Source organism: Vicia villosa, linkage group LG3 (assembly GCF_029867415.1).
Source record: "Vicia villosa cultivar HV-30 ecotype Madison, WI linkage group LG3, Vvil1.0, whole genome shotgun sequence".
In the NCBI taxonomy this organism is placed as follows: domain Eukaryota; kingdom Viridiplantae; phylum Streptophyta; class Magnoliopsida; order Fabales; family Fabaceae; genus Vicia; species Vicia villosa.
The window spans coordinates 211,772,085-211,790,015 of NC_081182.1; the positions used below are offsets into that span (position 1 = coordinate 211,772,085).

Below are 17,931 nucleotides of genomic sequence, written 5' to 3' on the forward strand. Positions count from 1 at the left end.
GCAAGTGGAAGTGGAGAATTTTAAATGAGAACGAAGCGGTTTGGAGTGGCATCATTAGAGCTAGATATGGCAAGGTGAAATTAAAGATTCTAGTAGGAGATATGGCGGTAGTGGGCAAGAAGGATTCTATATGGTGGAGAGATTTAATGGTATCGGATAATTATGAGAGACTTTTAGTCAATCATTTTTCGCGGGCTATTAACTGTAGTGTTGGTAATGGTGAAGATATTCCGTTTTGGTATGCTTGTTGGATTGACAAACAACCTTTATTGGAAGTCTTTCCGGATTTATTTCAGGTGACAGCGGATCATCTTCTAGCGGTAGCTGATTTGGGGCAATTTGGTGAAGATGGTTGGCAATGGAATTTGCGGCCCTTGCTGCCAGAAACTGCAGCAGCATGGCTGCCAGCGGCCAGCACTCCTTTGCTGCCAGCGGCCAGCACTAGCTCCGCTACTGGGCTGCTGAATTCGGCCAGCAATGGTTTCACTTTTTTGATGCAGGAAATAAAGGATGTGCTGAACCAATGCTCCCCGCAAAAGAACACTCGTGACTCCTTCTCTTGGATGCAAGATACGTCCGGTTCTTTTAGCGTAAAGTCTTGTTATGGGCGATTCAAGTCGAGCTTATCGGGTCCTCCCTTGCAAGTCCATTTGGTTAAGGCCTTGAATTTCCTTTGGAAGGTTAGAATCCCCTCAAAAATTCTCTTTTTTGCTTGGAAATTTTTGCACAATAGAATTGCAACAAAAGACCAATTGTGCAAGAGAGGGATTTTGGTGGAGAACGTAGATTTATTATGTGTGTTGTGCTTGAAAGAGGAGGAAAATTTGGATCATTTATTTGGTGATTGTGAAGTTGTTCATAATATTTGGAGGAGGGTGTTTTGTTGGCTAGGTCCTTCCCTTGATATGTCCTTTGATAGTTTTGTCTCTTTCTTTTTATTTTGCGATTCCGTGAAGTGTCCGGCGAAGAGATCTTTAGTAGGAGTGATTTGGTTGACTACTATTTGGTGCATTTGGAAGAAGAGGAATGACATTATTTTTAAGAAGGAGAGTTTTTGTTTTACCGAATGTTATTCGAATATTATCATGTCTTCTTGGAATTACATGTTAGCTTTCTATAAGATAGGTGATCTTTGTAATTACCATACTTGGAATATCTTACCTCTCGATTGTTTCGAGTAGGGAGAGCTTTCCGTTTGTATCTTTGGGCGGAGTATCTATTATACTCCCCTTGTTTAATATCATTGCTTATTAAAAAAAAAATATATGGCAATAAATAAAACAAATCAAGGCGCGAGAGGATACTAATATTTTATGTGAAAAAACCCTCAATGTGAGAGTGAAAAATCACGGTCATCCAGACCAAAGAAATCGCTACACCATAATCAAATAAGAGTACAAGAGAGTTTCAAAGTGATGCACAAACTAGTGATAACAATTGCAAAACTACCAATCAAACTAACTGACAATTAAGAAATGAAAATTTGAAATTTACCCAAAACTGCAACTTCATTGTGAAGATCACATCCATTTTCTAAACCTCTAAATCAAGAGTACCGGTGATGACAAAATTACTATCAAGTGTACTAGCGTTGTTATCGAAGTAATAAAATTAAATTCGTCTCCGCATGGATTACGAACATTAAACAAGGAATTTTATGGGATAAAATTTTTAACAGTAAACAGTGGGTAATTTTAAGATTGTTTTGGTCGAAAAACGCGAGAAAAAAGTTTTAAAGCGATAATGAGAAAAGCGGTCAAGTCGTCTTATCAGAATCCCCTATTTCTACTTGATTGATAAAACGCACATTAACATACATGCACTGACTACAGATTTACACGAGGGATTAACTCTACCGTTATACCTAATTCCTTTTCATATATCTCACTAATCTAGAATCAACTCCCCTATCCCTTAGGCCAATTATCCCGTCAGCTTAGACAACAATGCGCGTTAATCCTCTAGTCACAATTCCTAATAATTATACTATCACTAATTAAATAGAGAATTAAACATTAAAAGTAGTCCATATGGATAGCCCTAAGGTTAGTAGTCTAAATATCAATTCAAAAATCGTAAGAATCAAAAAGAAATGTGCACAATCAATAACTGAATAATAACAATAAGTCATAACAATAACATTTACATCATCCGATCCTATGTCTCAATCAAGTAAAAATAAGTTCATCGTTAAATTTGACCTAACCTAGAGGAATCTAGCTAATCATGCTGAAATTAATCAATACCAATATCTTAGATGAGAAGAACCTGAAATTCCCTGAAGAACAAGCTCTCCTATGGCTTTAGCGGCCTCCAAAAGCTCCGAAATTGCTTTCAAATGTCACTGTTTGGTCTTGGAACTCGATTTTTAAACTGGTAAATAAACATATCCTTTGAATTTGATGACTCTCTAGTATATTCGATTACCTTCATGTCTGTTGATAAATTATCTACACGTAAAATTTACTTAAGAATCTCTGTTCTAGAGTTTAACACGCGAATAAATTTGATCATACCATCTAGCTTAAAATTGAGATGACCAACTTCTTTCTTCAACTCTGAAATAGTTAGCATGAGACAAATTTTGTCTTGAAGAAGAGCTTCAATTCTCTGCATCTTTTTTAAACAAGTTAAGATTCTTTAGTCAATTTGAGATATAGTGTATTGTAAGCTTTTAAAAAGGGTATAATTAGATAAGTCATCATCATTAGTATAACCATTATCATTAGGTACTTTTGAATTTGATCTGATGCGAGTAGTGAATGATACTACACTATTTGCTAGATCAAATTCACTTTCTTCATCTGACTCATCATCACAAAAAGTGGCAATGTAGAACTTTTTATGTTTATAAGAAAAATTTGGACGAAGTGAATATGTCAGAAACCTTCACATTCACAACATTAAATTCCCTTGCCCTTACTCATCTTTTCTCCATCTTTTCCTTTATGCTGAGAGTTGCCACCTTTTGAATTTCGATGTTGATTATCGTTAACATTAGTAGAGATATTATTATCAGACCTTCTATCAAGTCTTCTCATGGCCTTGCTAAAGCTTTTAATAAGCATGATAGTAGATGCATTCAAAATTTCATCAGCATCAATTTCTATTTGGTCGTCATAATCTTCTTTTTTTGTGTAAGCAAGAATTAATAAAACGGATAACTAAGGGTTCTCAAACCCGATTACACAGAGACACGGGAAGATCGGGCAAAAAGAAAAGATTACAAACCAATTACATCTACGATAAAAAAGTGCAAAGGATCCATGCAAAACTCGTAGAAAGAGTAATTGGGGTGTGTAATTTTCCCACAAAAACACCACCTCTACACCAAGTGCTTAATATTCCAAACGGTATTATTCACATTCCAAACTTCCTTCCGAAAACAACTTCCGTTCCTAACCAACCAAATAATCCAAGTGGAAGCAAGCCATACCACACCCAACTTCCTATCTTTCACCTTTTTGCTATGAAAAAATAAGTGCCAATCCATAAAATTCGATAAACACTCTTCGTCTACCCTATCCCCTTTACCAACCCAAAAAGCAATCTCACTCCAAATATTTTCACCACCAAGCAACTAAAAAATAATCTTCTGTATATGCTTTGAACGCGACACCCTTACTCTTTTTCTCAAATTTTTCATTAATGACCATCTCAATTGTGAGCAAGGATCCGAATAATTCATCAACTTTCATAGTGGAAACAACTAGAGCTTCTTAAATGCTTGTAACCTTCAATTTGAACCTCTTGGGCATAGATCATATAATTATTCTTAAAAACCAAGAGCAAATGAGGTGTTAGCAATGTCACGGAGTCAAACATTGAAATTTTCAAAGATAGTTTCATCCTCACACACCTTCAGGTTTTCAATTTTTTTGGTGAGATGTTAAAGTCTTGACATACGAACTTTGGATGTACCTTCATGAGCAACTTCAAGAGTTTCTCAAAACTTCTTTACGCAATTACCTGTGTTATTTGAAAGGAGTAAAGAACAATTAAACAAAATAAATAACACAAGTAATTGGTAACCCGATTCGGTGCAACGTCACCTACGTTTGCAGAGTTGTTTCCCAAAGAAAGAAAATTAATTAATTCATGTAGTCAATAGTACACAAGGTATCATCTGAACTCTCCATGTTCATCGCTCTTTTCCTTTTTTCTAACGTCAATTTCAGCTTAGACTCCTTCTAAATCAGAGATCCTCTCACTTTAACTCAAACACTCCTAATTATTTGCAAAATAATAATTATATGTGGAGTGATTCAAATTACAGTTATACATCAAATATTTTATCCTTCTAAAATAAAAAGACCATTAAAAATAAAGTACTACAATGAAAACACAAAGACTCACCAAAGTGACAAACCAAATCTTTAAATAACAAATGTTATCCATTAAAACAAGGCACAATATGAATTTATAAAAAATAATTTGAATTCGAAAACTACAAATCAAACTTTCTTAATTAAAAACCATTCCAATTTTTTTAAATTAAATTATATACAATTAAAATATTCTTTAGATATATTTGATTTAAAATATTTATTCTAAATGCAATCTCGATAGATCTTTGATCGAACTAAAGACATAAACTTGAATTCAGAGTAAATCTTGCGACCTAAAAAAAGAAAGCACGGGGAGGGAGTGGACTCCGGCAGCTAGGAAGGTTTTCAAGAACATCAAAACCAGGTGGGATGTTTTCCCTTTCAGTTGGAGAAGGAAAGGGGAGGCATCGGGGGATTCGGATTCTATCTTTTGCTCAGACTTTCCAGATAGAACTTCTTCCGAGGATCTGTTTAAACTCTTTGGATGTGTGGGGAACTGTGTGGAGGTGGTTATATCACCCAACAGGAATAGATGGGGGAAAAGATTTGGGTTCGGGAGATTTAGAGCAGAGAAGGATCTGAGATTTCTTGCGGTGAAACTTGATGCGATTATGATTGATGGTGTGAAGATCCACGCCAAAATTCCGAGGTTTGCTCGTAAGAAGGAGGTGGTCGGAGATGGGAATCATCAGAGTAACCGGAGGCCGTCGGCGTCTGGTTTCCCGAAGGTGGTTAGGCACTTCAATGACGCATGGAAGGGTTGTAATGGAGTGTGGTCTGGCTCTTTCACGGACGTGGTCAGTGGTGGTAGTAAGGGGGGTAGTTCTGTAGAGGAGGTCGTGTTTTTCTCTGATGTGAAGGTGAAGAAATATCTTCGGAAAGCCTATGTGGGAGTTGTGCACAATTCGGGTTCAACCTATTACATCCAGGATAGGTTTTTCTCAGAAGGCTACTTCCCGATCAAGGTGACAGCGATGGGCGCTAATCTGTGCCTGTTGGAGGAATCAGAGGAAGGAGAGATTTGTGATCTTACTTGCGAAGCGAAGTCGTGGTGGAAACAATGGTTTCTAGCTATTAGACCTTGGAAGGAATGTGATGTGGATGAACAGAGGGTGTCCTGGATTCGCATTATTGGCGTTCCGTGTCATGCTTGGATAGTTGAGTTCTTTGAAAAGCTTGTTAATTCCTTTGGTAAATATGTGTGTTCAGACGATGACATAATTAAAAGGTCCAACTTTGGGGTGGCGAGGGTGTTGGTTCGTCTTCACCGAGACCAGAAGGTGGCTGAGGCTATTTCGGCGAGGATTGGCGGTGTTTTATTCTCTTTGTTTTTGAAGGAGGAAGCTTCGGAATCTTCAGTTTCGTCTCAAACTCTATCTAAGAAAGTAGCATCAGAATCCGAAGACTCAGCTTCGGAGGAGGTATCGATGGGGAGGAGTGGGGAAGACGATGGTTCTCCGGGTCATTCTCAATCTGAACCTGAATCTACGGGGTACTCTTTCTCAACGCCGGGAAGGTTACCGGATAACAAGGTGTTGGTGGAGGAGACGTTTTACCCAGTGGTTAACGATAATTTATTGGAAGAAACGCATGAGGAAGTGGTGTCAGACAAAAAGGACGATTCTGATGTGCCTTTTTCGTTTGACCAGGCGGTGGGGCTTTAAAAGGAAATATGTGTGAAGTAGAGAGAAGTGTTTTTAAGGAAGGAGATGTAGATGGCGTGTACGCTTTATCTAAGTCTACGACAAGAGGTGGTTTGGAAGATGGTTTTCTTGGTGAGGGGCCTACTGTGATGAGTTAGAAAAAATGCTTTAAAAAGGTGAAATTTAAATATTTATCTAACTCTATTGGGCCGCTAAAACAAGTGAAGGGGAGGCCCAAGTCCTCTAAACCCAAGAAAATAATGGGGCGTGAAAGGTTTGCTGGACCCGTGGAGGCAGAATCTGACCCAATTTCTTCTTTCCATATTCCAGAGTCTGATTTTGCAAAATCTGGAGAAGGAAATAACACCGCGGCTTGTTATAGAGAGCAGCCTGAAGAATCTTATATTGTCAGGGGAAATAGTAGAATAATAGGGAAATTGTGGAGGCTTATCTCTGAGTTGGGCGTGGATTCAGGCAAGAACGGTATGGATTTTGTCGGGAGGATTGACGAGATGGAAAGAGCAGCACGATTCAGGAAATCGGGCAAGCAGGGGTCTTACAATTTGGCTCAATGATCATAGGTTCTTTGAACATCAGAGGGGCAGGCAGCAGCGCTAAGAGGAGGAGGATTCATCAATTAATTGTGAAAGGTAATGCTGATATTTTTCTTATCCAAGAATCAAAGCTAGCTGCTGTTTCTAATAGTATTGCCTTTAGTTTTTGGAGGAGAAAGGATATAGGATTTTCGTTTCTGCCGTCTGTGGGAGCTTCTGGAGGGTTAATTTCTCTTTGGAATTCTGAGTCTTTTCAGGTTCTGTTTAGCTTTGGTGGTGAGGGTTATTTGGGGTTAAAAGTGGTCTGGAAGGAGGAGGTTTTTTACATAGTCAACGTCTATTCGTCTTGCAATAGTGGGGAGAAAAGGGTGTTATGGAGGAAGTTACTAGAATTAAAATCTAGGTTCTCGGATGGAGAGTGGGTGATTGCTAGAGATTTCAACGCCGTTAAGAATGTGAATGAGAGGAAGGGGAGTTCAGGGAGGTATAGAGTTAGCGAAGAGAGGGATTTTTTGGAGTTTATAAATTTGAGCAATTTGGTAGATGTTCCTAGTAAAGGTAAAAAGTTTACTTGGTTCGGAGGAGATGGGAAGGCGGGAAGTAGAATTGATAGATTTCTTGTGGCGGACAATATTGTGAACAAATGGGGAGTTGTTGGTCAAATGGTGGGTAATCGGGATGTGTCGGATCATTGTCCGATTTGGTTGATTAGTAATAAAGTGAATTGGGGTCCAAAACCTTTTAAGGTGAACGAGGAATGGTTCTCGGACAAGGATTTCTTACCGTTTGTGGAGAAGGTGTGGAAAGAATAAGTGGTGGAAGAGATAGGAGATTTCGTGCTTAAAGAAAAGTTGAAAATTCTTAAAGAGAGTCTTAAGTGGTGGAATTTGAACGTGTTTGGCAAGTATGATTTGGCGGTGGAGGAAGGGGTTCGTGTTATGAATGAGGGAGACGAGATGGTGGATGATGTTGATAGAGGGGAGGAGAGTTTGGGGGAAGATGAGGTGGGAAGAAAACGAAGAGCTTGTAGTGATTTTTGGTTGAATCTTAAAATAAAAGAGAACATGTTGATTCAAAATTCGAGGTTAAAATGGTTGAATGATGGAGATTGTAATAGTAGATATTTCCATAATGTCATGAAATCGAGGAGAATCCGTAATCATATCGGTTTTATTGTTACGGAAAAGGGAGTGGTAGACTAGGTGGAGGAGGTTAAGGAGGAGGTTAAATTGCATTTTGAGAAGAACTTTTTCGATGGGGTGGGAGGAAGGCCGACTATGGAGGGAATATCTTTTTCGAGTCTTAATCGCTTTGAGAAAGATAGCCTTAAAAGCCCTTTTTCGGAGGAAGAGATTAAGGAGGCGATTTGGAGTTGTGACGGAGCTAGAAGTCCGGGCCCAAATGGGTATTCTTTCTTGTTCATTAAGAAGTGTTGGCATTTCATGAAGGCCGATTTTATCAATTGTTTGTCTTGCTTTCATCGGGAGGCTTTTCTATCCAAGGCTATTATCTCTTCTTTCCTTACTCTTATTCCGAAAAAATCTAATCCTTTGGGTGTTCATGATTATAGGCCCATTTGTCTTGTAGGTTGTATCTATAAAGTTATTTCAAAGCTCTTGGCGTCGAGATTGAAGAAAGTGCTTAGTTCGGTGGTGTCCGATTGCCAAAGCGCTTTTGTCCCGGGAAGACAATTATTGAATGGGGTCTTAGTGGTGAATGAGGTGATAGATATGGCTAGGAAGGACGGTAACGGGTGCCTTCTCTTCAAGGTAGATTTTGAGAAAGCTTACGATAATGTAAGTTGGGACTTTCTAAGATTCATGTTGAGGAAAATGGGGTTCAGTGTTAAATGGATGAAGTGGATGGAGGCTATGATTTTTGTGAGCAAAATGTCGGTTCTAGTTAATGGAAGTCCTACAACCGAATTTGTTCTGAAGAAAGGATTGAGGCAAGGGGATCCTTTATCTTCTTTTCTTTTTGTGATAGTATCGGAGGGTTTGAAGGGGTTGGTGAGGAAGGCAGTGGAATTAGGAGAATACGAGGGTTTCAAAGTAAGGAGAATGTGTAGTGTGGATTTGTTACAATTTCCGAATGATACTCTTTTGACTGGGGAGGGGAGTTGAAAGCAAGTGTGGGTTATCAAGGCCATTCTTAGAGGATTTGAATTAGTGTCGGGTCTTGGTATTAACTATCACAAAAGCAAGCTTATAGGGGTGAACATAGGCGACACTTTCATGGAGTGTGCTTCTATCTTTTTATCTTGTGGTAGGGAGGATAGTTCATTTTCTTTCCTTGGTATTCCGATAGGTATTAATCCTAGAAGGGTCTCCTCTTGGAATTTTATTTTGGATAAAATTAAAAAGAGGCTTTCGGATTGGAAAAACAGGTATTTATCTTTTGGTGGTAGGTTGACTCCTAAAATCGGTTCTTTGTAGCTTATCCATTTTTTGGCTTTCTTTTTATAAAATTCCTAAGAAAGTTCAAAAAGGGATTACGAAGTTGGAAAGCAATTTTCTTTGGGGAGGTTTGGGGGATGAAAGGAAAGTGCATTGGGTTAGTTGGAAGATTATTTGCTTACCGATTGAGAAAGGTGGTCTTGGCATTAGAAGGATAAAGGATTTTAATTTGGCACTTTTAAATAAGTGGCGTTGGAGGATTTTATTGGGTTCAGAAGTTCTTTGGTATAAGGTATTGAAAGCAAGATATGGAGATATCAATATTAAAGTGGCTTCGTGCGAGAGTGCTAAAAGTAGGAAAGAGTCGAAATCCTTTTGGTGGTTGGATATCCTTTCTTTGGGAAAGTCCTATGTGGATGATCTTTTTATGGAGAATTGTAAGTTTGTTTAAGGCGATGGATATAATATTCCTTTTTGGCATGCTAAGTGGTGGGAGGAGAGGAGTTTGAGGGAGTTGTTTCCGGAGGCGTATGTTAGTTCGGAATTGAAATTTGTGGCGGTGGCGGGTATGGGAGGGTGGAGCATGGACGGTTGGGTGTGGGGCTGTTTCGGTTTGGATTCTGCTAACACACCAGCGGTGGACAGCATGGTGCAGCAGTTGCTGGCCGTGATTCGGAATGTGCGGCCGGTTCCGGAGGTTCGGGACAACATCAATTGGATAGCGGAGCCGGCTAATTCCTTCACGGTACGTAGTTGTTATGCTCTTTTTAATTTCTTCCATCTTCCTAGAGGTCCGGATTTCTTTCTTGCTAGAGCTTATTCTCTTATTTGGAAAGTGGTGGTTCCTACAAAAATCAGGTTTTCGGTTGGAGGTGTTTGCTTGATAGATTGCCTACTAGGGACTTACTTCTTATTAGAGGAATCTCTATTTCTTCTCCAAATATTTGCGGTTTGTGTGAAACGGAGAGGGATTCCTTGTCTCATATTATTTTTTCTTGCCATGTTTCTCTTTTGGTTTGGAATGATTTGGCTTTGTGGATTGGTTTTACCGATTATGCTTTTGTGGATGTTTGGAGTAATTCTTTTGACTGGCACTCCTTTTGTAAAGATAAGAAAGTGAAATCCGGTAGGGAAGGGATTTTTTGGTTAGCTATTTGTTGGTCTTTATGGAAGGTGAGGAACGGTATTATTTTTCGGAATGATTCGTGGAGCATTTCCGACATTATTTGGAGCATCAAAGAACTCATTTGGAGATGGTCCTTTATCGGGAAAATTACACGAACCAACTACAACTTCTATGAGTTTTTCAATACTCCTTTATTGTATTTTTCATAGGGTGTATTTGGCGTGTAATCTTCTTCGGAGTTTTTGTTTTATGCCCCGTCTTTTGTAATCGTGTGGTTTAGAACTTTTGGTTCTATTAATGAAATCTTGATTAAAAAAAAAACAAACTTGGAATACAATCTAAAGTGAATTAGATGATGCGCGCTAGAGTTAATTAGACAGAGAATGCGGACTATAGTTAATCAAAGACAAGATGTCTCATAAAAAAATTAAAACATCTAAATTAAAAATTTGCATACGAAAATTAACCAATCAACCGTAATATCTATAATTTCTCTTGTGTCACTATTCAACTCAGTTCATTACCAAAAATTAATAAACTTCATTATTTTTTTAAATAAAACACACTACACTAAAGTTTCTCTAACACAAGAGTCTTACATTTTAATGGTGTCCGGGACCAAAAAATCCCAATTCCTCAGGGGCTACGCAGGGCAAAAATCCTCTATGTATATTAGTCGGATACCACGTATATTTATAAAAAAAAAACAAGAGTCTTACATCCATTACTACCATGAACCGCAAAATCCGTTTCCTTATGGATGAATATATATTTTAAAGTATCATTTAGATTCAACAATTTTTTCTTAGAAGAAATAATTAATGAAATGTTACACTCTTTTACAAGAGAAATGAAAAAATATACAATTGTAACACAAATGACATAAAACTAGTGCAATTCGTTTTCGATGTAAATTGCTATGTTTTTTTAACTTAGAGATTAAAGATATTATAATCATAACAAAAATGATTTAGTGACAAATCAAAATTGGAGACTATGGTGACCAAGGAAAAATGAATAAATAAAAGACATATTCTTTATAAACCTCAGCATAACATTCTGATAAATTTCATCACATGCCACAACAAACTATGTCATAACTGAATAAATGAATAATAGAAAAGATGTGACACTATTCAATTCCATACATAACCATGTCATAAAAAATTATAGTAAATTTAAATATTAACTATATTCTAATTATAACTCAAATTTATTAGTGATATGCAGAACTTGAAGGTCATGGTATACATCCAAAGTTAATAGAAAATATAATAAACTTTACTGCTTTATTTTACATAAATATATTTCTTTTATTTTATGAAATTTCAAGAAATAACTATTCCTTATAGCAATGGTGTTTATTAAGTATCCTCAATAAATGCACATAATTTGTTAATACACCTATAAAAGTAAGTTTTCAAGTTAAGATTAACAATCTTAGTTTGTGGACAATCTTCATCAGTTTTACATGGAATAGTTGCAGCTGTATAAAATAAAATAAAAAATGTTAGTTAAACAAGAAAAATATTGCATAAGGACTACAAAATAAATAAAAGAAGAAATACTTAAAAATGGAAATAAATTTACCATCCGCCTTATTTGAAATAAAGAGTAGGAAAACAAATAAAATCATAATATAAACAAATTTGAGAATTTTATTCATATTTTTTTTTCTCTTTTCATTATACAAACAGAGTACAAATTGATCAATTTATAATATCTAAATTTATTGCAATGTTAAAAGAGATTAAATATTTATATCTCTAAAATAGAATATATATTTTGTTTGTCCCTTTTAGACACTTAAAAAATGTCTCTTAAGCCTAATTTGTAAAGGCGAAAACATAAAAACTTTATAATAATCTGATTCATTATTTTTTTTAATAGTAATTTCCATCCTTTGGTGATAGAAAAGCATCATGTTTATTTTTAGAAAATTGTTCAATCAAATTATCTATATGAATATTGTGTAAGGAAATTAACATAGAATAACAAACCAATATGCAACAAAAATAAAATATTTCAAATTTGTAAGAACTTATAAGTATCTATAATAAATATATGACAACAAATAAAACAAGTAAAAGCACAAAAACACCGTTAATTTAATATGGAAAACCCTCAATGGAAGAGTAAAAAACGGCTGGCCATTTTGACCAAAGAAATATTTACACTATAATCAAATAGGGAAATGCTAACAAGTGCCCCAGGGGCACTCTTTAATAGCTTTAAAAAGTAAGTTTTTCTTGGAAATATGCGTAATTAATGCATCGATAATTGAAATGGTGAACTTTTGAAAGAATATTTTCTTTATTTAGAATGCTTAAAGAGTGCCCCTGGGGCACTCGTTAGCATGACCCAATCAAATAAATATATAAGAGATTCTTAATGTGATACATAAAATGGTGATAACAACTGCCAAACTACAAATCAAGCTAGCTTACAAAGAAAATTTCTTTAGCCACCTCCCTATGGGGGTCACCCACAGCGAAAATCCCAAAATACCCCTGCTTCGGAAATGAACTTCCGAAGCGCTTTTTTTTAAAAAAAATTTCCTTAATTCGGAAGTTCATTTCCGAAAACAGCATTTCGGAAGTGCACTTCCGAAATACTGCGATTTCTGCAGATTTATCAAAACACTCCCCCTCCCCCAATCATTTACCCTAAATCAAAACAAAAAGTGGCAAAGGCGAAAATTTGTGCAAACAGAATTCCAAAGCTCCATCAAGACTCCAATCACACTGCTAAACAACATTCAAAAGCCCTCAATCCTAACACTTTGTAAGTTTTGAAATTTTTAGATCTATTATTCAAATGCATGTTATTTAGGGTTTTAATTGTATAAATGATATATGGTTAGGTTGTTAGTAGTATTTAGGTTGTTTAGAAGCATTTTGATTTGTTTTGAAGTTTGGTTTAGGGGTCTGCCATGGAAGTTGCAGAAAATCCCATCGCAGGGGTGTTTCGGAAGTTCATTTCCGAAAACACCTTCATCCCAGTTTTCGGAAATGAACTTCCGAAATGTATCAGAAGTTCAAATTTTTTTGTTTTTTATTTTGTCTCTCATATTAATCAATTTCAATTGTTTACAGGAACATGTCAGGCAACCAACCAGCAAGCAGGACTGACGCTAAGGGAAGAAAGGGTTCTTCAAAGAAGGAGGTGAAAGAGGTGAAAGAGGTGAAAGAGGTGAAGGAGGTGAAGGAGGTGAAGGAGAAGAAGGAGAAGAAGAAGCTTTTGACTGGTTCTGCTTCGCAGCCTTCAGGCGTGATCAACGCTGATGGTTCTGATACTGAGTGGGATGAGGATTGGTATAATTATCTTCATTCGGAGGAGTTCGCTCGTCGGGAAGAATAACGTGTTTTTATTTTGTTTGATGTGTATTTTGTAACGCTCGTCGGGCAGAATAACATGCTTTTGTCTTGTTTGACGTGTCTTGTTTTGTTCTGATTTCGGATTGTATCGAATAATGTTTTTGTATTGGATTTATCATCTTAGTTTTTGGAAGTGGTAACCGGGGCTGGAACATATGACGGAGGAGGTGGATGTCCGAAGGAAGAAGAACCGGAGGTACGTCCACCGCAAGACAAATGAGCCAATCAATGTAAGCTATAGTTTATCATTATCATCTGGGGACGTCATTTCTAAAAAATCAAGATTAAAAATAATAAGATTTTTTTCCCAATTTTTTGTAATGACGTCCCCTGATGATAATGATAAACTATAGCTTACATTGATTGGCTCCTTTGTGTCGCGGTGGACGTACCTCCGGTTCTTCTTCCTCCGGACATCCACCTCCTCCGTCATATGTTCCGGCCCGGGTTACCACTTCCAAAAACTAAGATGATAATATTATCGTTGTAATCTTCACCCGATTAAATAAAGCGAATTGTAACTTTAATTTTCGTTGGAAGTCTTTTTTTCTCCCCACCACTCTCTCATCCCCACTTACCCGTGTTGAACAATATGTAACTTTAATTTTATGTAATATTATCGTTGTAATCTTCACCCGATTAAATAAAGCGAATTGTTGTTGTTTTTCATTTTATTCTGTCCAGACATATTTTCGGAAGTTCATTTCCGAATTCCCCAGGGGGGTGCGTTCGGAGACGAACTTCCGAAACACCACATTTTCTGAAAAAGTCACTTTATTTCGGAGATGCATCTCCGAAATCAATATTTTATATTAAAAAAAACACGTTTTCGGAAGTTCATTTCCGAAAACACCTTTTTCAAGAAAAAAAGTACAGTTTCGGAAATGAACTTCCGAAACAAGGGGTATTGTGGTAAATTCACCGGAGGTGGCCAAGAAGGTTGGGAGGTGGGTGAAGAAATTCTCCTTACAAATCACTAACAAAATGCTGAAAAAAAACTTAAAACTTCATTTTAGTGCAAAACATGTTTCTCTCGACTCAAACTTTGTTTCAACGATCCAAATGGTAAAAAAGGTAGAGACGTACCACTAGTATAAACTCTGCGTTTATTGACCGAAAAAGCTTTAAAATCTATCATTAAGTATTGTTAAATATAATTCAAATTCAGAATTTGCATTTAATTAGCATTTGAGTTTCATTTGGTTAGCATTTACATTTAGGTGTTAGTATATAAACCCATTGATAGTTGCATTTGTAACAAGAATCTAGTTTTCACATTTTGAGATAGAAAGTTAGTTACAGTTTCTCCCTTTCTCTCTCCCTGCAATTATTTCATCTTACTCTTCTTCATCTTGTGCTTCAATGGAGTTTTTCCGCTGTTAACTTCAACAAATTGTTATCATGAGTTCCGGTTCTAGTTTAGGGAAACATGAGTTTACGTGAGGTGTGTGTTTGATTTTGTTCTTCAAATTCACACTGAATTGAAGTTCGAAATCGGAGAAGAATCACATTTCTATGGGATTTGGAAACACGAGTGTTAGTGAGAATTGAGTGATTTGTACTAGATCGAAGATGAACGGCGGAAATGGTAGCTTGAACACAAAGCTTCTAATATTTGACAAGAAGAATTGAAATCAGTGATCAATTCAGATGCATGTGTTGTTTGGGGCCCAAGATGTTCTTGATCTTATTAATGACGATTACACTACGGTTGTAGCAGATGCATCTTGTTTTTTTCCTGGCCGCAACACAGTGCTCGCGTGTGGCTCATCTTGTGATGGGATGGCATAGTCCTTGAGAGGACGGTTAAAGTTTGCAACCATTTCTAGGATGTTATATTCTATGCGAAGTCGTCTAATTTGGTGTTTAAGGTGAATAAAATGCTCGATTTCATTGATCAGTTGTGCTAGCTTGTCTCCGGAGGTTCGAGTATTTGGCATACAACCAAAGATTGGGAAATGAAAAATGTTTACCTTAGTCTCTACGGTGCAACAACGGAGTTACGATATTGACTAAATTAGTCCCCGGTAACAGCGCAAAAACTTGATGTGAGTATCTGCAAGTGCACAGAATCTACCGTAGTTATAAAAGATACCGAACTCATAGGGACGAATAGTCATCCTACCCCTATCTACTATTGCAAATGGATCTTAGAGAGATGGGAATTTAAAAACTAAAAGTAAAATAAGCTTGTTTGGAATACCTAATAAAATCAAGATCAAAATGTAATTTTCGGTGTACATCTGGCACTACAAAATTTATTACTGATGGCAACCCTTTTTTATGCAACACTACTCAGATAAATCTCGGCACTTCGTTTTGGGTTAAAATATTTTCGGGGGAAATACTAATTTAAAAACACTACTCACTTTTCGCGCTCCATATGGTTGGTAAGGAATGATATATGTTTTAGGGAGGAGGATTGGTGTTTTGATGATTTGGTCTGGAACATCAAAATTATGGTGTGGAGATGATCGTTATGCGGGGACATTATCCATTCCAGTTATCCCTTTTACGAACTTAGCAACGAACCTTTGCTTTTTTTGTCGTAATTATAATTGGTTGGTAATTTTTTTTGTCTGGCTTTTGCCTTTTCATTATGTAAAAAGATTGGAGAACCCTTAGTTCTCCTTTATATATTATCTTTATTACACAGAAAAAAAAACAATTTCGAAACACTATTTGAAAACTGATAATTCCTAATTCATTAATAAAGCATTGTCGCTGTTTTTAAAAATTAAATATCTAAACTTTATCAATTGAATACCAGTCTCCCACTGTTGCGTTGTTGACCAGTATCTAAATGCTCTCGCTTTCCCGTAGAACCTTTTAATTTTACTTCAAAACTTAAAAATCATAATCAGAAAAATAAGTTAATATTGTTATAAACATTTATACTAGTGGATGTCCATCCCTCTTCTTATTCTTCATCTTCCTATTCCACTTTAATGTACTTAATTTTCTACCTTCCTTGGGTCCTATAAATAAGACTCATGTTACAATGTAAAGTTCACCTTTGAGAAGAATATAATACAATGTTGCTTGTTCTCTTCTCTTCCTATCTTTTGATCTCTATATAGTTCCATTTAGTTTATAATACGTTATCAGCACGATAGAACTACTAAGTATGTCAAATCTTACAAAATTGGATTTTGGGGCTCTTGGTATTTCGGGAAAGAACTATTTGACATGGGCCCTAGACGCCCAAATTCATTTAAGCGCAGAAGGTCACGGTGATACTATTAAAGAAGGAAATAAATCATCTGATCAACAAAAGGCAAAAGCCATGATATTCCTCCGTCGTCACCTTCACGAGGATCTTAAAAATGAGTATCTTACCGTAACTGACCCACATGTCTTGTGGAAAAATTTGAAAGATAGATATGATCATCAAAAAACGGTTATCCTACCAAAAGCTCGATATGAATGGATGCATTTACGTTTGCAGGATTTTAAAAGTGTAAGTGATTATAATTCTGCAATGTTTAGAATAACTTCTAAGTTATTATTATGTGGAGAAAAAGTAACTGATGAAGATATGCTAGAAAAAACATTTTCCACTTTTCATGCATCCAATGTGCTCCTGCAGCAGCAGTATCGAGAAAAGGGGTTTATTAAATATTCTGACCTAATATCTTGTCTTCTTGTGGCTGAGCAAAATAATGAACTATTGATGAAAAATCACGAGGCCCGTCCCACTGGTACAACTCCATTCCCAGAAGTGAATGTGGCAAGGCACGACCACTATAGGAAAAATCGTGGTCGCGGTCGTGCATATGCACGTGGTCGTGGTCGTGGTCGTAATTATGCTCATGGTCTTGGTTTTGATCGTGGTCGCAATGGGAATCATAAAAACACATATTTCCACCCGAAGTGGAAAAATGTTGAAAAGAATGAAAAAGAGGGTCAGAGTAGCAAAACAAATGAAAATATTTGCTATCGTTGTGGAGGAAAAGGTCATTGGAGTCGCACTTGTCGTACTCCAAAACACCTTGTTGATCTTTATCAAAAATCACTGAAAAATAAAAAGGAAAAGATCGAGACTCACTTTGCTAATGAAGATGATGATCCAGATTATGGTAATATGGATGTTACCCATTTAGATATTGGTGACTTCTTTGCTGATCCAGATGGAAAAATTGATCACCTTATTGGAGATGGAAGCATCAAGAAATAAAATTTGTGGAAATTTTCTTTTTATGTTTTATGGATGTTTTGAATTTTATTTTCTAATAATAATAAAGTGTGTTTTCTACTTGTTTGTTTACATAATTTACTATTTAAATAATTTGTGTTTTTAATGTGCGCTTATAACTTATTGTTAAAAAAAATTATTATTGTTCTTAGAATGAATATGGACGTTAGCTCCAGTAATGAAGATATGTGCCTTGCTGACAGTGCAACAACTCACACAATTCTCAAGCATAAAAGATATTTCTCTAATTTAGTGAATCGAAAAACTGATGTCAGTACTATTTCTGGCACCTCAAAAATAATTGAAGGCTCC

At 36.4% G+C, this 17,931-nt stretch overlaps 2 protein-coding genes across 2 annotated transcripts; both read left to right on the top strand.

Annotated features, from left to right (window-relative positions):
* The first annotated feature begins 6,542 nt into the window (after nucleotides 1-6,542).
* LOC131659865 (uncharacterized) lies at nucleotides 6,543-7,337 on the top strand. Its single transcript, XM_058928990.1, has one exon. It carries the CDS (start codon nucleotides 6,543-6,545, stop codon nucleotides 7,335-7,337), a length of 795 nt encoding a protein of 264 aa, XP_058784973.1.
* Nucleotides 7,338-16,551: 9,214 nt separating this feature from the next.
* LOC131659866 (uncharacterized) lies at nucleotides 16,552-17,601 on the top strand. The gene has a single exon (XM_058928992.1). The coding sequence runs from the start codon at nucleotides 16,552-16,554 to the stop codon at nucleotides 17,599-17,601; it is 1,050 nt and encodes a 349-aa protein (XP_058784975.1).
* The last annotated feature ends 330 nt before the right edge of the window (nucleotides 17,602-17,931 follow it).